Source organism: Alosa sapidissima, chromosome 22 (assembly GCF_018492685.1).
Source record: "Alosa sapidissima isolate fAloSap1 chromosome 22, fAloSap1.pri, whole genome shotgun sequence".
NCBI classification, from domain to species: domain Eukaryota; kingdom Metazoa; phylum Chordata; class Actinopteri; order Clupeiformes; family Clupeidae; genus Alosa; species Alosa sapidissima.
The window spans coordinates 4,199,405-4,224,678 of NC_055978.1; the positions used below are offsets into that span (position 1 = coordinate 4,199,405).

General features: G+C 45.5%; 1 protein-coding gene across 1 annotated transcript in view; it reads right to left on the reverse strand.

Moving 5' to 3' along the window:
• LOC121697870 (fatty acyl-CoA reductase 1-like) overlaps positions 1-25,274 on the reverse strand; it is a 47,169-nt gene that overhangs the window by 18,578 nt on the left and 3,317 nt on the right. Inside the window, exon 2 of the mRNA XM_042079657.1 lies at positions 1,682-2,015. Coding sequence (XP_041935591.1) covers positions 1,682-1,876 — 195 coding nt within the window. The 5' untranslated portion in view covers positions 1,877-2,015. The remainder of the gene's footprint in view (positions 1-1,681; positions 2,016-25,274) is intronic.

Genomic DNA, 25,274 nt, shown 5'->3' on the forward strand with positions numbered 1-25,274 from the left:
TCCTGCTACACTGTTTTTCATGCTATATTAGCACACATGATCAATGGCTTCTGCTACAATACTGAATAGCTGTAACCCTATTACCTCAACCTGTTCTTGCACTTTTTTATAGTTTTATAGTTTTGTATAGTTTTTTATATTACCTTGTCTACATTATACTTTACTCCCCTATTTGTCCATATTATTTATGCTGGTCTCTAGACCTTACTCTTGCACTGTTGCACTGTTCGACTAATGTTGGACTACTTTTTGCACCTTCACCATGACACTCACTCTCTTGAGCACCTTACCATGCACACATAACTAAAGGACTACTGTTGGACTACTTTTTACACCTTCACCATGACACTCACTCTCTTGAGCACCTCACCATGCACACAGAACTACAGGTCCTGTAACTACAAGCGTCTCATGCTTGATCACCCTCAAGCACACTGGATTTTATACATTTAATTTATAGTATATTTAGTATTTAGTTTTGTTAGTTTTTCTTATCTCTTACTGTCTCTATTGTACAGTGGAGTTTGGTTATATGTTTATACTTATATTTACCATTTCTGCTGTAAGTGCATGTTGTGTGTGATGTCTGTATGCTACTGAGACCTTGAATTTCCCCTTGGGGATCAATAAAGTATCTATCTACAGTATCTATCTATCTCTATCTACTCTCTCTCTCTCTCTCTCTCTAACACTCTTTTGTCTTTGCTGCTGCTCTTCAGCAATTTCTGCGTGACAAGCACAAGGAGCACCACTAACTTTGAAAATAGTTCCTCCCTTCCTGAGCGTGGGCTCAGCCCCCTACAGCAGGTGTTTACGCGTGAGGTTGCCCGGGTGGCTGTCGCCATGGCAACACGGGTAAAAAGGGTTTTGTTATATGTTCATAGGGAAATCTGACTTCACCGCAGGGCCTGCATTCAAATCCTGCCCTTTTGTTGAAACACTGATAGGCACATGCTGCTGACACACTCACACAGGCATGCCACAATCATCGTAAGTGTGTATGCACAGAAATACACACACACACACACACACACACACACACACAGGCTTCATAAAACTCGCACTAAATCACTGTGGTAATGTCAAGGTCATCTTGACTCTAGCACAAGAGCACACAGAGGGACTTCCCCCATGATTTCAACCACACACACAATGTCAACCGTGCAACCTCTCTCTCTCTCTCTCTCTCTCTCTCTCTTTCAGTCAGTCCCTCTCTCGCACACCTCCACACACCTCCACACCCCATCAACTTTCGAGCAGCCACTTCCTTTTGGGCAGCCCCATGTGAACCCACCGCTGGGCACCTCTCCCCCATCCCCCCTCCCCCATCTGTACCCACAACACCAACACACACACACACACACACACACACACACACACACATCCCTACATGGTTTCAACTATGTACACACAATGTCAACCATGTTACCCACCACCCCCTCACCCCTTGCCCACACACACACACACACACACACAGACACAAACACAGTCAATAGCATTTCGAGCCACTTCCATGTGGTGAACCCGCCCCTGGCCTCCACCATCCACCTTGCACTTCATCATGTTGTCCACATACACACAGGCGCACAACACAAACAGGCATGCACACACACACACACACACACACACACACACACACACACACACACACACACACACACCTCCGGCCTCCACCACCCACCTTGCACTTCATCATGTCGTCCACGCGCTCCTGCATAGACTGGCCGGCCTTGGGCCGCACCAGCAGGTAGAGGGCGCAGACGCGTGGGCAGGAGCGCAGCAGCTTCTCCACCAGCACCTTGCCCATGAAGCCTGTGGCGCCCGTGATCAGCACGCTCTTCCCCGCGTAGTACTCGCCGATGGTGGACGCCGCCATGTCGTCTCCTTCCCTGCCTCTCTCTGCCTCGGAGGAGCACTAGCGGTAGCCTTGGCGGTGAGCCTTAGCAGGCACAGCGTCGCTCCCTTGCTCCAGGCCCACTGGTGTCGGTGGTGGTGGTGTTGGTCCACACTGCAGCCTGCACATGAGACATGGACGAGAGATAGAGAGAGAGAGAGAGAGAGAGAGAGAGAGAGTTTATAAAGACAATTAAGGGACATGGACGAGAGAGAGAGAGTTTATAAAGTTTTAGAGAGAGAGAGAGTTTGTGTGGAGAGAGGCAGAGGCATGGGGTGAAATTAGTCTAATCCTGAGAGCAGTTCCAGCAGCGTTTGCTTTGGCCTAGCGCTGGAGCTCCGTTTGGTTAGCACGCGACCGCCACCATGCCTGTGCTATGACTCATGTCCACTACAACCACTCTCACTCACCGCTACAGTCGAGTGGCCCAGTGCAGTGGGTTGGGGTGCGGAGTTGACCGGTGCAGTGGGTTGGGGTGGGGTGCGGAGTTGACCGGTGCAGTGGGTTGGGGTGGGGTGGATTGTGGTTGGTTGGGGTGGGGTGCGGAGTTGACCGGTGCAGTGGGTTGGGGTGGGGTGCGGAGTTGACCGGTGCAGTGGGTTGGGGTGGGGTGGATTGTGGTTGGTTGGGGTGGGGTGCGGAGTTGACCGGTGCAGTGGGTTGGGGTGCAGAGTTGACCGGTGCAGTGGGCTTGGCAGATATAATGCCCTCTGCAAGTGACGGAGGGCAAAGCACGCACACACACACACACACACACACACACACACACACACACACACACACACACACACACACACACACACACATGGCGGAGCCTCAGCTGCACCAGGTGATGAATATTCATCATCACCAGCCATCAGCCGCTGCCTGCTCAGTACTCGAACTCGTTGCATAATCGCTCCGCTAAACCACCGACACAACAGATGCAACAATCCCCCGACTTCACTTTTACAGAAGCATTTATTTAATCTAACAGTATGTGATGTGGTGGGGGGTTGGAGGTGAGAGAGAAGGATTTGGAGATGCGTGTGTGTGGTGGTGGAGGAATTAGTTGGGGTAGAACTGGGTGTAGCTGAAGACCTTACTGCATATTCACAATGTGAAGTGATTGTCTTGTTTGCGTAGGTCCTCCACCATGAACTGATAAAAACACAAACACACTTTGCATGCTAAAGCTAGCAGCATACAGTTATCTCTCTCTCTCTCTCTCTCTCTCTCCCACTTGTCTTGGCACCAGTAGGTTAACCACAGTCTCTGTGTCGGCAAACCTTAAACGGGGTGGTGTAGTTTTGGTGCTGGAGTTCCATAGGTAATCAATGAGTGAGTTAGAGTTAGAGAGAGAGAGAGAGAGAAAGAGAGAGAAGGGGGGGTGGTGGAGAGAGAGAGAGAGGAGGGGACGGTAGAGAGAGAGAGAGAGTGAGGAGTAGAGGAGTGACAGACGGTCTTTTTCTGCGAACGCTAATCATCTCCGGTGAGTGGCGGCTCTCAATTCTCAGGCACCGTGTTGTTTCTCGTCTCCGTGCGTCTCCTGGCATCGCGGCTCAGACGCCCGGGGCATCTCTCTCTCTCTCTCTCTCTCTTTCTCTCTCTCTCTTTCTCTCTCTCTCTCTCTCCCGCTGTGAGACACACGTCAGTGTTTCACTCCTTCATCTACGTCCCAGCCCAACATTTGTCACTGCAGTGCAGCACAACACAACACAGCACAGCACAGTAGAGATCTCAGCCCTCTACCACCCCCCCCCCCCCCCTCTCTCTCTCTCATCCCTCTCCTCCTCCTGTCCTCCACCCCAACGTGTCCATCGAAGGGGAGAGATCCTCGCCTGACCCTGAACTGCACTGACCTAGATTCCCATGCACAAAAAGCAGAGACGTCTCTCTGTGTGTATGTGTGTGTGCGTGTGTGTGAGCGTGTGTCAATGCATCTTACACGCACTCTGTATTTTGACATTAAAATGCATCTTACTGAGCAATAGCTGACATGTAGTGTATGTGTGTGTATGTGTGTGTGTGTGTCTTGTTTATGCATGACATGAAATCATTACATTGTCGGCATGTGTATGCATGTGAACTGGATCGAGGTTTCTCCCTACTTGTGTATATTGGTATATGTAAGTGTGTGTGTGTGTGTTAGTGTGTGTGTGTGTGTGTGTGTGTGTGTGTCTGTGTCTCTGTGTGTGTGTGTGTGTGTGTGTGTGTGTGTGTGTGTGCATGATGCATATGAGTACATGAAATGTGTAGAAAACATATCTGGATCAAATCAAATATGCCTTACGCAGCTCCATCCTGATTCATTCCTCCTTCACTCTCTCTTCTCTCCTCCTTCACTGTCTTCTCCTCCCATCACTCTCTCCTCTCCTCCTTCTGTCACTTTATCCTCTACTCTCCTCCTTCACTCTTTCTCCTCTCCTCCCATCACCCTCTCCTCTCTTTTTCTGTCACTCTCTTCTCTCCTCTCTTCCTTCATTTTCACTCTCTCTCTTCTCATCACCCTCTCCTCTCCTCTGGCATTCTCTCCTCTTCTCTCCTTCTGTAACTCTCTCCACTTCCTCCTCTCCTCTCCTCCCATCATTCCTTCCATTCTGCGCACAGACAGGGACACCATGGCTACCACGACGGGGCAAGATGGCCGCCCACGCGTGTCTCTCTGAAGCCAGCGGCGAGCCAACCGAAGCCCCATGATTAAAACATCCCTCATGAATTAGAGAGCATCCTCCATTCCTCACCTCCAGAAACACAGATAGCGAGAGAGAGAGGGAGAGAGAAGAAGTAGAAGTAGAAGAAGAAGAAGAAGAAGAGCTCTCTCTGTTTATCAGGAGGGAGGTGGGACTCGTTGCTTGGTGTGTTTGTCTGTGTGTGTGGGTGTGTGTGTGTGTGTGTGTGTGTGTGTTCTCCAATGGCAGTGGTGTAATGGACTGTGTCTGCTTATTCCAGCCCTGCTCAGTACAATTAATCAGCCAGCGTCTGCTGCTACCAGGACGGGAGGTGTGTGTGTGTATGTGTGACTGTGGTGTGTGTGTGTGTGTGTGTGTGTGTGTGTGTGTGTCTACACATGGCGCACAGTGGATGCCACTAAATTGAGCTCTGACAGCTGGCTTGGTTTTTCGTGCGACCCATGTCTGATATGTCTGACACGTCCAAAAACATCTTATCCCATATCCTAAATACCCATTTGCTTTGGAAAGAGAGGGTGTGTGTGTGTGTGTGTGTGTGTGTGTGTACGTGTGTGTTTGAGGGGAGCGAGTGGAGGGTAGAAGACAGTTGGAAAGAAAATAACACTGAGTCAGAGAGTTTGAACATCCCACTGTTCAGAGCATCTGAGGAAACTAGAGCCAGTCATGCCGCATGAACTTGAAGGCTACTGCTGTGCTTATGATGGGAGTGTGTGTGTGTTTGTGTGTGTGTGTGTGTGTGAAAATATGACAGTGAGAGAGGACAAATGACTGTTTATGTGAGCACATAAATAAACACAAGAGAGAGTCTGTGTGTGTGTGTGTGTGTGTGGGGGGGGGGGGGGGCTGTGAGTGTAAGCATAAATTTCCACTGATGTAACTGTATGCAACTGCATGTGCATCAGTGTATTCCTGTGAATGTGTCCATTTACAGCTCTTCATGTCAGCATGAGCATGTAGACTGTACTGATTGCTATCGTGGTTAATCCTCATGACCAAGGCCAGAGAAAAAAGACTGAAAAGGACGGGAATGGGAAAACAGTGGGAGTGAAACTGACCACTAGTAAGCACTACGTATAAACAAGCATGAAAATCAGCCAATGTCAGAGAGAAACTGACCACTATGAGTAAAAACTATAAACAAGCATGAACATCAGAGCCAATGTGAAACAGAAGACTGTGAGGCCGAGAGAGTTAAGGTGACGATGCATGGGGCCACTTTTTTGTGCAATGTTGCTGGGCAACCACACAACCAGTTCCATTTATTCTGTATTCTGCATGATCATGATGATTTGCCTACTGATTACAGTTCTCCAAGAAATAAATTGTTTCCCAATATCAACGGGAACATGCCAGAACCACAGAAATGAGGAACATTTGCCCAGCAACAATGCTCAAAAAGTTGCCCCATGCATCATCAGCTTTAGGCATGTGTTTAGCGTAGGGGCTTCCAAGACACTTGAAAGGCATTGATGGTAATTTTGATACCATAGATTTAATAGAGACCCAGTCAGACCAATAGTATGAAAAATCAGGAACAGAGTTTATTTACAATGATGCGCATCAAGGGAGAGACAGCATGACTTCACCTAAAGATCCATCAGCTGCTCTAACTAGACAAGGAAATAGTTAGGGTTTAAGTATCCGTCCAGGCTGACGGGAGATGGCGTTGGTCATCCCATCTCACGTGGACTACACTGAATCAGACCCTGATTAGTGGCAAACTGGCAATCCGGAGCAGATAGCTATTGACGCAGCCATGCAGAACAGTGAAACACTGCAAAGTCATAATATTCCCGCTTATCTCTAAATACAGTCACACACAGATATACACAGGGACAGTACAGATATCATACAGTCATTACATAGAATCATACTTTTAGTATCAAAGTGACCCACTAATGAGAAATGCAGAACATTAAACCACATATTAGAATATTGGGTATAATGCAGAACATTAAACCACATATTAGAATATTGGACCTAATGTTCTATTCCACTTTCTCTCAGTCCCCCTTTTTCAGCCTTTATGGCTGGAACATTTTATCAAATAGTGCCACTGGGAAAATGCACAAAATATAAATGATTATACACTTGTTTCATTAAAGTTAGTCAGATCCAAATAAGCAGGTACATGACTTTTTTTTGGATTGCTGTATCCAAAATAATTGTAAACGATATGGTCTAGTATGTATGTCATCATACCACATTATCATCTTGACACTGGTTTGCATAGCTGCAAGTTGTAAAAACCTTTTCCATGTCAATGATGAGAAAAAAATATTAAGAATACCAATATAACAACTGCAGTGGGTGCGTTGTTAATAAACAGAATAGTGAAGTGAACATCAACAACCTCTCATCCTCCATGAAAGAAAAAGCTATATTTAATCATAACTTGATAGCAAGAGCTAGCTGTCTATGTTATCAGACTACTCTTAATCAGACTCCCCCTTATGATCTGCAGCAAGGCTGCACGATTATTCCCTCAGCTAAAGTGTTGTCGCGTATAACACTGTGTCCTAGAGCTAAGTGCGTCATAGCATCAACAATTTGATAAATTCACTGCTGTTGGTAAGATTACAACTTTGCTAAACTGGCCCCCAATGTCCAAGCTTAAAGTTCTGCCACTTGTGCCCCTCTCCCCCCTTTTATCCAGAACCTTCCACTGTCGCCCATTCAGCCAGTCGCTCACCATAGTGTATGATGGCCTCACTCAAAGCAGGACCTGGCAGGGCTCAAGGCCTACACACCTAGCCAATCAACAGTCAAAACACATCTGTGTCTACCTAGAAGCAGGAACATAGCGTCCGCATGGCTTCCAGTGTTTGCGGCCTACACGTGGAACAGGATAACTTGGGTCAGGTTCTATTAGCATGGGGAGCAGGAAGCTTGGAGAAACAATTAGCCTGTATTTAAGCAAAATGGTCATACTTTCTATGGGCCCTTCATTAAATTTATAACTGGAAAATGTAAGCCAAAACTGGAATATGTAATCTGACATAATTCACATACCCATCGCCTCGCATATGTGCTCCTGTGACTTGTAGTGGATTGGGGAGAGCAAGGATGGCCTTGATGCTTTGGTCCAGGCATCCAACACTCTATAGCACATCACACAGCATTTAATTTTCCCTGCAAAGCTTCACTAAATTTAGTTAAAACAACAGATATTCCTAGGCGGAGATATCAGATATCAAAATGTATATAAAAAACGCTGGAGGATGATGTAGGAAATTGCGATCCCTATGACATTTTAGTCATTGATTCAATCAATGTAATTTGAGGCTAACCTTGTAAATAATAAATATACACTTTAGTTCATCGCAAATAAACTGTCACCAATGAGCACTACGTAGAGGTCCTTATAAATATCAATAGGATCTCATAAACCTAGGTTTTTCTATTTAGGATGAATCACCCATGAGCCTCTTCGCTTTGGGTTTCTTTTCATCATAGGACTACTTCTACCAAATAGCCCTCCTAGTAGTTTTCTTATTTAGGATGAATCACCCCTGAGCCTATTCGCTTTGGGTTTCTTTTCATCCAAAGACTACTACTACAAAATAGCCTCGACTCCCTCCGGAGGAGATTTTTTTTTATTTTAATTTTATTTTACTCACTGAACGTTCGCCTTTTTGCTTGATCACTGGTTCTCGCTCTGACGTCTCAGGAGAATTTCCTTTCAGTAGGATCCCGTCACCGGGGGTCAGAAGATCAGCCATCTCGCCTTGCTGTCTCAGACAACCAAGGGCTTTCAGGATTCCAAATCCAAGGTCCTAGACCTCACCATGTACGGTTTTTCAGAAAGCTCGTTCTGACCCCAGATGTTGGGATCCCGGGACCTCTCGCAATTCTGTTAGGTAAATCAATTTGGAATCAAGAAGATGAGACAGGAGCCAGTGATCAAAATCATCCAATTATATTGAATCTTTGCAACCCAGCACAGCTGGTTGAAACAAAGAGTTTTACATTCTAAGAGTGCATTCTGAGTGCTTATATACTTCAGTGGCTACATACTGTAAGTCAAGTGTAACTACACCCATAGTCATACAACTCAAGCGTGACTACTCCCAATGGGTAGTCACTTAATCAAATATTGGTGGTTTGTTACCTTACTTGTGAGCAGATCTGTGAAGCACACCTTCAAATTGGTCAAACTTAGATATAAAATATCTTTAACTTCATAATTCAAGTGTAATAAATGTCTTTTCTCTTCTCCACTCTCTCTCTCTCTTTACACTGGCTCCCTGACCTTCAAGTGCAGATATAACAACCACTCACACACACACACACACAGCTAAGTCAGAGAAGATCTGAACCTTATGGTTACAGTAAGTGTGTTAGTGTTACCGTACCAGCAAGAGTGCCCTCAATGGTGACCACAGAATATCCTTTACCTTTGTGGAAAGGAACAACTCAACAGGAGAGAAGGAATTAGACTTCAAACACTTAACAAAATCTTGGCTTTAGTTTAGTTGAGTTCAGTAAATCAAACAAGTTTGAATCCCAAGCAAAAACCCCAAAAATAATTCTCTTATTGAGAGGAAGCAAAAAAAAAAAAAAAAACAATTCAATACAGTTAACAGCATCTTTCTTATGTGTATTCTTAGTTAACAGTCTGTAAGAGATATGTGACCTTCATGCAAATCAGCTGGCCAACACACACACACACTCTCACTCAGGCCTCATGTCGACTGACAGGAGAGAAGACAAAGACAAAACGAACTCAGTCTTTAGTTGCAACACATACAACACACATAACATGTAGCCTATACTTTTAGACGGATTCTTTCTTCTAATTATTTTGTGGTATTTTTGATTGGCTGACACACAATGTTAGCAGCAATGGGATGTTTTGAATAGGTGTCCCCACCTTTATCTTAGTTTGGCCCAACTCATGCTGCTGACCATGTGTGGCTGCCACAGACAGACAAAGCTGCCAAGTACTGTAAGTTAACTTTCCCTTAACAACGCAGATAAGGCGGATGTTTTCTTAGATTCAAATAGCTTTGCAGCTCCGAACAACCTATGCCAATTAGTAGTTCAAGCAGAGACAGGTTGACACTCAGACATGTTAGTATCAGAGAGTAGCAGACAATTGCAAAGCACACTTACACATAACCCATAGGTCAGAAACATAGATAGACATACATGTTGAGATATAAACTCATAGACTTATGTTCCTGATTGGTTACCGTAAAGTGACTGGTCTCAAAAATTTTGACAGATTGTCCAATTTAGCAACCCAGTGATGGTGATCCCCCACACCCAGACCTGTAGCCTACTCAAATCATCTGTAACTCTCAGGAGATTCGTTGACTTTTAGACCGGTTTCGTGTGCGCACACAATCTGTTCCTTGTTTCGGGGAGTATCCGTCCAGGCTGACGGGAGATGGCGTTGGTCATCCCATCTCACGTGGACTACACTGAATCAGACCCTGATTAGTGGCAACCTGGCAATCCGGAGCAGATAGCTACTGACGCAGCCATGCAGAACAGTGAAACACTGCAAAGTCATAATATTCCCGCTTATCTCTAAATACAGTCACACACAGATATACACAGGGACAGTACAGATATCATACAGTCATTACATAGAATCATACTTTTAGTATCAAAGTGACCCACTAATGAGAAATGCAGAACATTAAACCACATATTGGAATATTGGGTATAATGCAGAACATTAAACCACATATTGGAATATTGGGTATAATGCAGAACATTAAACCACATATTGGAATATTGGACATAATGTTCTATTCCACTTTCTCTCACACTTCAGCAGCAAAGGCACAAAGCTACGTTTAGCCACACGCTAGGAGAGGAGGGGAGCGGTGCCACTCGGCATTACAGGCTGGGCTTTAAGAGGCTCTGTTTCAACAAGGAATTAGAGCCAGGCATAGAGTCGGTAAGTGGAAGACAGCCATTTGTTTGACAGAGGAGATGTGTCCAAGAGCTTGGCTGAAGACACTGCCTGAGGTGGTTTTTCTTTTCTTTTTTTTCAATCGGGCAAGATGAGAGGCTTTCAAAGTGGAAAGTAAGCTTGAGTGTTTGAATGGGAGATGTATTTATGGGTAAACCACACACACACACACACACACTTACACACTTACACACACACACACACACACACACACACACACACACACACACACACACACAGAGTTCAAATGTTGCATGAGGAGAGCTGGGAGAGGAAAATCAGTGTTATATGAGGAGCAGCTGTCTCCCATTTCCTGATTCTTATCTTTTGAATAACATTAGTTAGGTGAGCTGACACACACATCCACCCCCCCCCCCCCACACACACACACACACACACAGACACACACACACTTGCTGAATGTATCACACAGCGCTTTACTTTGCATTCATCTGAATAAACACCAAAGGAGTAGAGCATTTATTCTGTTAAACTGTAAAGGCAGAACGCCTCCCCAGGTGACTTCACACACTTCCCTTGTGGTAAGCAAGCTGCAACATTTCCTTGTGTCAACTTCCTTTAGCGAGATTTCTTTATCTTTATCTTTTTATTTCTTTATCACTTAATCTCACCTGTCAGTCCATCTCAGAGCACAATAACCTTCTGCTCAATATTACACTGTAAAGATACAACTGCATACATACAGGCTGTGCTAATTCTGAAGTGATGTGCCCTTAAACCAATCAGCAATGATAAGCGTCTGGGAAGAGCCAATGAGGGGTGATTTCTTCATAAGGGTCATGTGCTTCTGCGCATCCTCCTGCACCACCTCTTCCCTCCTGTGAAAGAGTGGAGCTTCCCCTGCACCACAAACCAGAGACCAGCCACAGGAAAAAATCTACCCCCCCCCCCCCAAGCCACGGGTGACCCAGATACAGGAGGGAATGCAGAAATACAGTCAAGCACACACACTCTTTCTCACACACACTGGCACGCACGCATACACACATGCATGCAGGCGCATACAAACACGCACACTCTCTCTGTCCATCTCTCTCTCTCTCTCTCTTACAGACACACACACACACACACACACACACGCACACCACCTGGCCCCATCTCAACCCTACAGCAGTGCAGCACACACACACACACGCACACACACAAACACACACACGCACCACCTGCCCCCATCTCACCCATTCGTCAGTGCAACACACACCAGCCGTTGCTCACCCCTCTGTGACCTAATGTGCCATCTTCCAGCTCATGCCTCCAAAACCCCCACCACCCCACCCCCAACCTCTCCCCCAAAGTTCCCCCAGGAGAAGGCCCCCACTCTGGGCCACGCTGCACTCCGTACCCAGGTCCCCATGGAGCCCCACCCACCCCAGCACACGGCACACATTCCTGCAGGACACAAAGGGACGCAAGCCGGAGAGGTCAGGGGGCCGTGCGTCCGTCACAGGGGATTAACGCCTCACGAGGAACACGGAGCTGGAACTGGCACAAGAGCAGTGGCAGTAACAGTGACACTTGGGTGTGCACACAGACACACACACACACACACACACACACACACACACACACACACACGGGCAGGGTAGGGTGATGAATTCCTCTGAGGCCATAGCCTTTTAGCACATTGCGCTGCAGCCACAGGCAGCCCTATGCCTGGGGGAGTGAGATGATCCATGCCAGGCGCAGCGCAGCTCAGCGCAGGGTCTAGATAGGAGCCCGAGGAGGCTAGGAGCAGGAGCAAGAGGAGGAGGAGGAGGAGGAGCAGGAAGAGGAGGAGTATGAGAAGGAGGAGGAGGAGGAGGGGGAGAAGGAGCAATGACGAGTGAAGCACTAAAGTGCCCCCAACTGCCCTTGAGAGAAGACAGATGACTATCTCTGGATAACGCCCTGCACTCTTACTTCCCCCCTCTTAGTCATGCCTCTGCATACTGTTCATAGGAGGCTGAGGAACATGAGGAACATGAGGAACATGAGGAGAGGGTGTGTGTGACATTTCATAACAGGGTGAGCCTGCTGCTCCCCTTCAGTTGAGCCAAGTGCATTAGCAGCACTGGGGACGACGTATTGAAGAGTGCTGTATAAGCCGTGGCTCGTGTTCACATTGAACTGCTCAACATGACCTTTTCGCTGTTGTAGTTTCATTCACTCCAATACAATCACTGCTAGGCTAAGGCTACGCTAAGCCTAGGGATGCTAAGCGTGAGAACTAAGGGAGTTCAACTTTGGTGCAAGTTGGTGCCATTTCTGCAATTAATTTCTTCTCCAACGTCCTCTCTCTCTCTCGCTCTCTCTCCCCCTCTCTCTCCTCTCTCACTCTCTCTCTCTTTTTTTCTCTCTCCTGCACTCTTTTGCTATCAAGTTTCTTTGCTATCTTTCCTCCCTCCATCTCAATTCCAGAGTAAGATGTTGTGGTTTCAGGCACTCAGCGATTTTTCCCCCTTTCAACTGCTTCCAGAGTGGCTCTTTGGTGGGCCCTGGCTGCATTCTGGCTGGCAGACTCACTCAGCAGGGGTGTTGGACAGAGGGGGCTGGGGGGGGTGAGGGAAAGAGAGAGAGAGAGAGGGAGAGAGAGATACATACATTCTATTCTTTTTTTCTTGTCCTCTATTATCTATGGTTATTTTATATATGTTTAAATCTATATGTTTATAAAGAGAGAGAGAGAAAGAGAAAGAGAGAAAGATAGATGCACTCTTGGCCACAGGGCTGCATCTCAACTCATCTCCGCAGCCATTACTGGGCCACTTCAGAGAACTCACTGGAATGTCACACCGAGGGCAAAAGGAGTGAGAGGGAGAGAGAGAGAGACAGAGAGAGGGAGAGAGAGAGAGGGAGAGAGAGAAAGTGGTATGAGAAAAACAGAAAAGGGAAAAAGGTAGAAAGAAAGAAGGTAGAGGACAGAATGTAAAATTGTATTTGTGGTTATATGTACTGTATGTTTGTGAGTGTGTGTGTGTGTGTGTGTGTGTGTGTGTGTGTGTGTGCTTGGCTTCCCACAGTCTAAGGAATTACCTCAAACAAAAGGGAAAGGAGTTAGACAGAGGCCATGACTGCTGCTAATTAAGAAAACATAAATCCTATTCAATGGCTGGGAGCACACACTGACACACACACACACACACACACACACACACAGCCTCTCTCTCTCTCCCTCCCTCTTTCTTTCACACACACACACACACACACACACACACACACACACACACACACACACACACACAGAAAAAGACATTCACACATTGCCTTTCAGTGACTACCAAGCTGCCTTTAAGTGAATGAAAATAAGAGAAACAGCCAACAGAACAGTGTGTTACCACAACAGCTCCTGCCACTGAGTTGCTGAGGGGGAGGATGGAGAGGGGGGGGGGGGGGGGGGATGCCAACCTGGAGACGACTCTGAGCAAAGATGGCACGCCAACCTCTTGGGCTTCAGCTGCGCCCACTGCCAACAGGCCCCTATCACATCCAACAGGCTGGCACCAGGCACCTCAGAGAAGGAGCCAGCACAAGTGGCCGTGCCCTACTTCTTACTGTAACCAGACTCAAAGACTTACGCTCTCAGAGAGAGGAAGGAAGGGAGGGAAGGAGAGAGAGAAAGAGAAAGAGAGAGGTTGATTCCTATTCTAGCCAATCAAACAAATACCATTCCCAGAGCCAGAGGGGTAAAAAGAGAGGTGTAACTCATGTACTCAAAGACATAAGAGATGAATGGCATGAAAGAGGGAGGGAGAGAGAAAGAGAGAGCCAGGTGAGAGATGTAAACAAAGAAGATGTGGGAAGATGCAGAGGAAATGAGACATGAGGTAATTAAAGGGCAGAAAGAGACAATACAGTGACACACACACACACACAGAGAGAGAGAGAGAGATTACTAGGAAAGAGAGAGAGACTAATATGAGAGAGAAAGACTACTAAGAAAGAGAGAGAGCGAGAATACTAGAGAGAGAGACAAGTAAGTGATGTATTACACAGACCCAAACAAGCACCTCTATGGAGAGCACTAAACCTCCATCCACTGGGGCAATGCTGTTTACCATAATTTCCCGTCTATTAACCAAGGTTCATACATTGATTTTGCACAATTTCTTCCGCTATGAGGTTAATACAAAGGGGTGGATTATATCTAGGAATGTGTCTCTTTTCTTCATTCTACTTTAGTAAAGCACTGATCTGATTCTGAATAATTGGGCTATTGGGCACTACGGTCAATACACGGTTTTGTCGCTCTACGATGTACACACAATGCGCCTAATACACACATACATACACGCAATGAATGTACATGTAGGTAACCTGCATTGTAAAATGGTCCAAAATGCCAGAAGTATCTTGCATCCTGCCAGAAGCCTTCTTATAGCTTGGAATTTCCCAAAAAAGACAAGAGAAAAATGCAGCAATACTAGTGAAAATGCATTTGGAGATCTGGAAAATGCATTTGGATGCATGCTGCCTGATCACTCTTAAAGAAAAGTTCTGGGCTCATCATCTCAAACATGAGGGGAGACCATCGCATGTCTCCAGCATCATCTCACACTCACAGGAAATGAGCCATGGAGGAATGCAAGGTAGTTCAGGAAGTGAGTGGCGGCTACACGTGCGGTAGCCCGAGGGCAAATCCCCCCCAATCGACCTCAAGGTTCAAAGTTCAAGGTTACTTTATTAGGTCTCCCGAGGGAGACATTTGTTTCGGATAAAGGGTAAGCTGCCACAGCCACAATACAAAAGACAACACAGGACATAGCACACATACAGTAGAAGCATCCTCACACGCCAGAGACAAATGAGCGACATGTTGGGAGATAATACTGCGGTGTGATCGGGTAAGCTTTTTGTTCCCTTGGCTTTCAGAAGCACTGTTTTCTATACATTGACTTATTTGTGGAGGCCCACCACAATATCAACATTGACCACCACACAATGACTGCATGTTGTACTTTAAATTGGATGAAATTCGTTCATTGTAGAGATATGTGCACCTTTGCACAGCCTACCCTTGTCTCTCAACAAACCTACATGCATGTTTAAAGAAAACATTAACAATCCTGCAATTGTTGTCATAAAAGTCCACTGGCTAAATCGTGCTTAAACCTGCATCATAACCATGCTGCGCTAATTTGTTAAAAACAGTTAATTCTGCAAACCTACCACCACAAATAGAATTAAATTCTGTGGGAAACACTGAGAAGAGTGGTTTACTTGGGAATAAATGGGCAATGTTTGTGTTTTGCTCAATACTGTCCATCCATCCATCCATCTATCTGTCTGTCTGTCTGTCTGTCCATCCTGAAATCCTGCATCACCACAGGAGATGAGAGGACATCCCTTTCTTCATGGCCAATATAAACCTTACACACACACACACACACACACACACACAGACAAACACACACACACACACAGACAAACACACACATATACACACATTTAGTTGATTGTGTGTTAGCAACGGTATGGCGTTCCACAATGATGCACCTCCTGATTAAAATGCAGCTTTAGTTGCCGCGGCATCCTCTCCACTACTCCCTATGCGCTCTATGTAGGTCAGTCCCAGCAAATCTTTCTCTTTTTAACGGTGCCTTATATTGTGAGGAAAAAACAGAGCGAAAAAAAGAACACTATACAGAGTGCTGAGTTACAAAAAAAATAAATAAAAATCTCCCGTGGAGCTCTGTGAAGCACTCGCTGGTGCACGCGTGCCATTAACAGCCACAGCCACAGCCACAAACACAAACACAAACACACACACACACGGCTCCGTTTCAGGTTATTTATTTTTGATCTCTTCTGTGTTGCCTGTGTGCGTGGGTGTCTTAATTGCTAATTTAATTAGAGTAAATTACTGGCGCGGTGTAAAATGGGACCCATGGAGCCCTCTACCCCCCCCCCCCCCCCCCTGCGAGTTGTCTCATTTCCCCGCAGAGTTGTTAACTTGTGGTGAGGCTCACTAATCATATCCCTATTGGCAAACTGCATTTGACACAATGAGGTGTAAAAAACTGATTAAAACAATGTGTTATTGTTTTTTTTTTTGTTTAAAGCTATCAACATGGGGGAAGTTCATCACACATATATGTGGGTGTGTTTGTGTCTGTGTGCATTTATTCTCTGCAGGTATGTTTATCTACTTGAAAGAGTGGTTGTGTGTGTGTGGGTGGGTGTGCATCTGCAATCACAAGCACACATTAGCAGGCATTAGCATGGACGTGTATGTGTGTGTGTGTGTGTGTGTGTGTAGTATTGCATATAGTTACATTCTGGCTGCGCTAGGGCTGGTTCTGTAATTACAGCTGTAGGCAGTGACTGGGTGAGCTGAGGCGTATAGAGTGTCACTTACTCGCTGCCCAGAAAACCCCATTGTGTACCGCGACAGCATTGTGGCCTAAAGCTGGCCAATCAGGCATGAGTCTCTACTTTTCATCGCCAGGCATGTAGAGACTCCTCCAGGCCTCTCAAATCCTCTGTGGGCTGCTTTGATTGTATGTCAGCCGGACACATCTTCATACTCCATGCACAGTGGATGCAGTCAACCACCACATCTACAGTATGCACGAATGCACACATGTGTGCAGCTATCTGTGGCATGTGTGGACATACACGTAACATTGCATGGCATTTCCATAAACATACACGCAAACACACACACACACACACACACACACACACACACACACACACACACACACTGTAAGAGCTGCTGGCAAGGCGAGCGCCAACAGGCCTGTGAACCGGCTGGCATGCGTGTGCCTTGATGCCAGACACACATACTGGGTGTGCGTGAAGTGTTAATGCAGCACACGCGACACGCCACGGCAATGAGGGACACACGGAGTGTAGTGTGTGTGTATGTGCGTGTGTGTGTGTGTGTGTGTGTGTGGGGGGGGGGGGTGGTAAGGCCTCGCAAGCTCCATCAGTGCGGCCCGCAGTAATGATCTGTTTTTAAAAGCTGGCCGAGGCTGCGAGCTAACACTAGCGTCCGGTCCCGCACTAATGAGCTTTAGCAAACTGAGAGAGAAAGAAAAGAGACAGAGAGAGAGAGAGAAAAACGATGATGAAAATGGGCCCTAATGAGTTTGCCTTCGCAACATGTCAGTTCCGGCCCTGGCTGTTCTTTCCCTTCCAAAACAAAACACAACCAATCACAAAACGTTCTGTTTCTAGCCAAACACACGGCTGTTTGGGCCACAGTATGTCACCCACAGCATGCCACAGCAATGCCATCTTTATCAGGTTGCACCCTGAGTGCAGTGGTACAGTAAATCATTTTTGTGTTTCACAGTATGACACTTTGACTGGGTACACACACACACATCCGGAGACTGGGTGTTGACAGAAGGCAGACGAAAGGCTCCAGTGTCCTGCTGAGGTGACCAGGGCAGAGCCAACCCCATTACCAAGAGTTCACAGATCACTTCACTCACCCGTCTCGTTATCTGGTGTATTTTTTTCTTTTCTAGTTTCTATTACTGTATTCTTATTGTTTTATTATGCATCATACTGTAGCCTATATGACTATTATATAGGCAACTATTAATATACTAGTAATACACTATACTAATATAGTTATTATTAATATAACTATATTAAGCCTAAGGAATGACAGCACTGATTGATATGCTGAAGTAAGGCTGAATAGAGGGAGATGGGTCACATGTCAACCTTAGCAAGGGTACACTTGACCGTACTTCTGTTTCGATAATGAAATAATAATTGAACACATCATCCCTCAAAAATTCATCCACTTCATCCCAGGAGTCCTATTTACCATCGAGTCCTGACATAACACAGTTGTCTGCAATTAGCACGGTTGACCCACAATTTGAGCTGAAACCCTTATTCTGGGATTAGTGGTGAGGTTAGCGTTACCTAACTCAGGCCACGCTGGCCATGCAGGATCAAATGTGATGAGAGTAATGAGAGTCTAGGGAGCGAGACTGTGATTATGGTGAAATCCGCCACAAACAAGGCTTGGCCTCGCTCGACAATCCATCGGCAACCTGTCAAAGAGCGCCACTGACCACAGCACTGCGTTCAGGGTGAATCCACATCCCTACTTTTGGGCCTCCCTTTCAGGGGGCATTGAGCTGGAACTTAGTAATGTCACAGTCAAATACTCTCATAATTATTTCCAAGCACATTTACACCAAATCACCACAATAATGTTCCAAATATAATGAATATCTGACCACATCAGATCAACCCCAACCAACCCATTGACCATGATGTTTTGCAGTTTGACTGTAACTGTTTGGACTCTTGAAAACTACATTATTTTACACAATATTACTTTTTATAGCCTATGCTATAGCATGCAAGCTTCCAGTGGAACAGTGCATGAGCTTCTGGGTAATTGACCTCAAGATTCTGGCATGGATGACCTTGGGATGACCAGAGCAATACTGACCAGGATCACACACTGTATAACGGCAGCAGGATATATAGCCTTGTGCTCTGAGTGACAGCAGCAGCCAGCAGGCCTTCCCAAGCTGGATTAAGGAAGTCTTACGAAAGCCCAGCATGATCATTGCTCCTCAGTAGTGGATTGATTACGTTCATCAAGTATTGAGAGGGCAGATGGATTACAACAGAGAGAAAGAGAGAAAGACAGAGGGAGAGGGAGAGAGAGAGAGAGAGAGAGAGAGCAGGGCACAGGAGAGAGTGAATAAGAGACGAAACATGTAGAGCATACATCTGTCTCTTTAACATTGCAAGACTAATGGCCTCATTCTTCAGGTAGGCCACAGCATTTGTAGGATTATTTTTTATGCTTAGGTGATACATTTTACTAGTTTGCTTTGATGTTTGAGACAATTATTTGATAAGTTGTGTTACAAGTGTGTGTGTGTGTGTGTGTGTGTGTTTGTTAGGGGTGTAAAGGTACGCATATTCGTACCGAACTGCTACAGGACGTTAGGTTCCATGCACCATGTACCGAATGCACCAAATGCAGTCTTTAACAGTCAACAGTAGGCTTTTTGGCTTGTGGACCATGTTTCAAATCCCGAGTTCCCACACAAACATTAAGTGGCAGACCATGTTAGTTTAGTCAATTAACATCAAAAAACATTTGACACCTTTTCAAAATGCTATTCCCATTGTGCATCAGCAATATTGCCGGTGAATTTTAGGTTAGCACTACACACACACACACACAAACACACATTAAGATAAGGTCTCTGGAGATGGAGATGCCGGGCAAAATCTGGCAAGAGAGCCTTCAACAGGCCTGCCACCAACAGAGCCGACAACAATACAGCCTGTGATACCTACCAAAACAAAACAAGCCTAAAACACTCTGGCCAAAAGCATATCCCTTAAAATCCATCCACTGCATTCCAGAGGCCCAATTCAGTATTTACAAATCAGGTCCAGTCATTGAGTGTTATGACTTACACTCCATGAGAGGATAGGAACAGCAAGGGGTTGATGTGCTGGGGCCCCTATTGGTGTTGTGTGGGAGGGCTAGACTGGCTGGATAACATCACAGCCAGAGAATGACATAACTAGCTGCTGTTCTTAAAAAAAAAACAAAGTGATGCAATCAGATTTGGGTGTCTGTTGGGTTCGATGCCATGTAAGATTAAGGATGTCAGGACTCTTAACATCGCTCTCTCGCTCTCTCTCTCTCTCTCTCTCTCTCTCTCTCTCTCTCACACACACACACACACACACACACACACACACACACACTCACAAACAGACACACACATACACAGGGATCTCTGAATCAGGCTGAGGGGATATGGCTTCCCATCAAGGTATTTAAGCTAACCAGTTGACCAGTTGCCTATGCACTGCAGGTCCTCTCTTCCGCAAGAATGACCGCTCTCTCTGAATGTGGGCCTTTCCCTCTGCTTCCCTCTGACTGATAGATAGCCGAGATGAAGATGACAGATTTTGATTATGCTGGACGGGCAAAAGAGGCAAATGATGTTCATTTCACTTCTCTCTCTCTCTCTCTCTCTCTCTCTCTCTCTCTCTCTCTCTCTCTCTCTCTCTCTCTCTCTCTCTCTCTCTCTCTCTCTCTCTCTCTCTCTCACACTCACACACACACACACACTCACTCACACACACACACATACACACCTACTGTAGGGCAGACATTCAAACCACTAATTACGCCAGACAGATTTTCCACCTGCCACAAACAAACATCCCTAACAGGATGGACAAGAAGAGGAAGGGCTGTGGGGCTGTGAGGGGTTAGCACCTTCATCCTGAGCGCCTCTTTTCATCACCTGGTTAGACAGGTACTGTAGGTACGTAGCAGGCGGACAGCAGAGAAGACTAGGCAAGACAGCAAGGAGGCGCAGGAGGAGGAGCAAGTGGAGCAGGAGGAGGAGGAGGAAGATGAGCAGCAGAAGGAGGAGGAGGAGGAGAAGGAGGAACAGGAGGAGGAAGACCAGGAGGAGGAGGAAGATGAGGAGATGGAGCAGGAGGAAGAGGAGGAGGAGGGCTCTCATGGAGGTTTGTATCATTTGGTGTGTGTGGGCATGAGGACAACCTGACACTTCCATTTGCATCTGAGTGCGCAGCCAGTAGTTTGTACTGCGCCCTTGTACAGGAAGTTGTGGTTAAGCACTGGAATAAACACAGAAAGGTACCCCCACCCACAGGAGGGGTGAGAGAGGAACTCAGCACAAAACTGTTCAACATCCTCTCCGACAAGCTTGACTGGAAAGCAAGGGCTTCCTCTTTTGCACAACAAGCTGCATCATTTCAGCTAGATAAAAAAGGACAACATGGCACAGCTGCCATTCAGATTCCTGGGGAACTTGCAGGTACTATTCCAGCATGCACCTACCCTGGAAATCCAGAGTTCTCGCGAGAGCACAATGGAATTGTCTCTGCGAGACACTCTGGCAATGAGCAATGATGCACGTTACTTTTACCCCTTGCATCCCGCGTGGAGCCAATCAAATTAGCGTATCTGATATAGGCGGGCCAGAGGCAAGCTAAACTGATGATGACAGCGCTGCAACGTTGGAGGTCAGTAGTGTTATCCAATTGCGTCGAAGTCCGGAATCATTCGAGTAAACATTGGTCGTATAGTGTTATCCAATTGCGTGCAGTGAGATTTTCAAATGCATGCTTGGTGCCGCCCCTGGAGTTGGGCCATTACATTGTTCGTGGTCAGACCCTTAATCTTTCTAGATTACCAGGGTCTGGATTTTCCAGGCTAGCATGCACCCTGGTAACAAGATAACTAGGACTGGCATCCGAATGCCACAGGGTTCACCTACATAAATCTGTATGTACATTGTGATGATGTGTGATGTCATTGTTGTGTTGTTGGTCACAGTACCATGGCGTGAAGATTAAAAGGTAAAAAAAAAAAAACCTTGATGTTTCCCATTTTCTTTTTCCTCTCTTGTAAGGATGCACCGATTGTGAAATTCTGTCGATACATACAATTTGTTTGTTTGTTTCTTTGTTTACTTAGTATTTGTTGTTGTGTACCCTTTAGTACAATAGAAACAAAGATATTTATAAAGAGAAATAACTGAAACATTCAGCAACAACAACAATTCTTTCAGGCCTTCATAGCACAACATTTACCGAGTGCAGAATTGATGCAACATAACAGACAGACAGAACAGATTATCAGCCACTGCCATCAGTAAATGTCACACAAATATTCCCATAGCCAATAAGCAAGGCCGATATTAGCCGATACCGATGTTGGCAGATATATCGGTACATCCCTACTTCCTTGTACTAAAGGCTATGCTCACACTCAAAAGTACTGCTATCAAAAGTACTGTATGCAGGAATGTGCCTTCTTATATGCCAACCTCGCCAATACTCAAAAGACATGTCCTTAGCAGGAATGTGTCCTGATCAGTGCTTTTTCATGGGAATCCTGACATTAAGGTGAGCAACTTGACTTAATGCCTGCTTGACAGGTTCTAGAAGCTTCCCCTCCCCTCTATAATCAAAAGGACAGCCTGGTAACCAGGGGGGAACAGAAGCCAACTAAAAGCCTGCTACTGTATACGCTAAATACAGTTGTTCAGCTTACACCTGCTGTCTTGCGGAAAAGTTGTTATTACCAAAGCATCTAAGGATCTTGACTCTCTTCATCAAACAGGGAAAGTTTGCAGATCTAAATCCCGAGAGAGAACCCTAATTAGTGTGCATAGCTGAGGGTTACCAATGCTTGTAAGACTAATGTCAGCAAAATTCAAATGAGCTTGAGTATAAACATAGGCCGGCATATTTAATTGCAATTTAATTGAATTATAGTGTATTTGTATGGCTTCATGGCTGTTGTTCCACAGTGCTTTGGATGTTATACTGGCATTTCCATATTTGCTGGATGACAGAGGGTGCATGAGAAGTTTGGCCTGTTGTCTTAAAGTAAGCACAGCCTTGCAAGATATGTCCCGCTGTTTTTTTTTTTGAGAGAGAGGTGGTTGAACCATAGTTCTATATATACAGTCTATGAGTTGAACAAGGTTAAATGACCTCAAATATGTCAGGGGGAAGCACACTGAGGTGTATAGGTAGGTCTACACTGCTGGCAGTGTGTGCTGTCATGAGCACATATATCTACAATCTTAAAACACAAAGGCACACACATATTTAGGCCGCCAATCTAAAAAAGAGGTAGAAGATAATAAAATGTCAAGCAAATGAAAGTAATCTAGTGTCAACACCACACAGGGTCAATAGTCTGAATCAATGTGCATACTTAACACATTGGTCAGTAATCTGTGCATGGTGTCAAAATCCACCCTGGTCAAACAGCTTCCACAAGTAAACTGGAGGGCTAGATCCAGCCATATAACAGCTTTAGGTTTCTCTAAATATGGACTGAGAAGACAGGACACTGTTATGCCCTTTATATACCTGCAGGTCGGAGTCACTAAAAATCAACTCACAGTCCCCTGCAGGAAAGGCCACTATCCCCATTCATCTAAAGAGCTGGGCAGCACTCGCACCAAAAGACCAAAGGGTGACCATTGCTCTAAGTAACTACGTCTACATCTGATCTCTCGTATATCCAATGACCACAGCCTCTCATCGCCTTCCACCAACCTGACGGTGATCAGAATGGGGGGTCTTACAGTCTGCACCCTTTCATTCCATCACCTCACAGCTGCTGAGAAAGGTCATTCCAGGAGGCACTATATCTGTCCAATTACCCACAGGCATGCTGTTAACAGACTGCCAGACGTCCTTGTGACGTCCATGCAAGGTCACTGCCATCTATACATTTTCATAATGGCTTGTTCAGTGACCTTGAACCTTCAAACACCTTACCTTATCTGAGTGCTGATTTATAAGTTTTAATATTTGGTCCTAGACCAGTGGCCAACTATTTATGGCTATGCTCAAGAGCTCATTTCCCCTATCCTTATCACATGGCTTTTTGTCCTAAAGGAACTTGTTGGGAACCTAGATGCTTTTGCAGGAACTCACCTCGGGATGTTTTTCTCTTTCCATTGGGAATTACAGTAGGTTCTCGAGCTTTAGGTAGCAGACTTTTAGTTTTACAGTCCAAGGAATTTTCTAGTGGAACTTGCAGTATCATATTGCTGACTTGGCAGTCTTTACAGAAGTACAGTAGACCAACATTGAACTGGAAGACCAGCAAGGAAGTCTTGGCAACTTAGAGTGGATAATGAGATCACACCAAAAAGTGACAATAAAATGATAACATAAACTCATCAAATGTGTCACTTAAGCATAACAATAACCTTCTAATGTTGCCTTCTCCTTGTTAGCATTATCGCCTTACGCCACTCCAGTCATCCATCTTGCTACCCCATCCCCTGGCCTTGTCCCAACTGTCTTTGCTCCCGCTCATTAATACTGAGTTGCTCCATTCACTGATGACCTGGTGAAGTATGGGAGAGCCAGGTGCAGTGAACCTGATATTCTTTTTTTCTTTTTTGAGGAAGCTGTCACCCCAACCACCCCCTGCTATATTTGATTTTGAGGCAGCCCTGGCCTACTGGTTAGCGCTTCGGACTTGTAACCGGAGGGTTGCCGGTTCGAACCCTGACCAGTAGGAACGGCTGGAGTGCCCTTGAGCAAGGCACCTAACCCCTCACTGCTCCCCGAGCGCTGCTGTAGCAGGCAGCTCACTGCGCCGAGATTAGTGTGTGCTTCAGTGGTCCCCAAACTTTTTCTTCCGAGGGCCAGCTCACTATGCCTGGCTCTAAGAGAGGGCCAGAGACTCGGAGTATATTAGTAACCATAAATAGCTTAGTGCTGTGAACAACAGCAGTCTACCTTAGTTGAATATTCCATTACATTTAATCATAGGCTACTGCAATTTAATACCATTGTTAGCTGTGTTTATATTGCCATCATGCCATATCAGTGTAAAATGTAGCTCAAATTAAATAATACTAATAAAAAATAGCATTCCCAAAAGTATTAGCAGGGAGTCCAAAAAGTGTATTTTATTCTAAATGTGTGAACTCTGAACTCTGTGTCTTTGCATACACAGCTCAAGTTGTGAACAAGCAATATCCTACAAATAATTTGAAGTTCTCAAACTATGAGAGTTTTATGAAGCGCTGGCAAAAAACACTTTGACCACTTTCACTCACCTGATGAGAACTTTGTGAATTTGTATGAACATTTGAATGAGTGAATAAAAAATATAAATAATTATCCCATAAAGTCCCTGAAATATGACTTTAATAGAAGTTAGTTAGTTATTAACAATTAATTGATAAACTTGTAGAATACTTTGAGCACTGATGCAGTCAGCATAGACCTCTTACATTGTTTGCAGGTAGGCCTACAT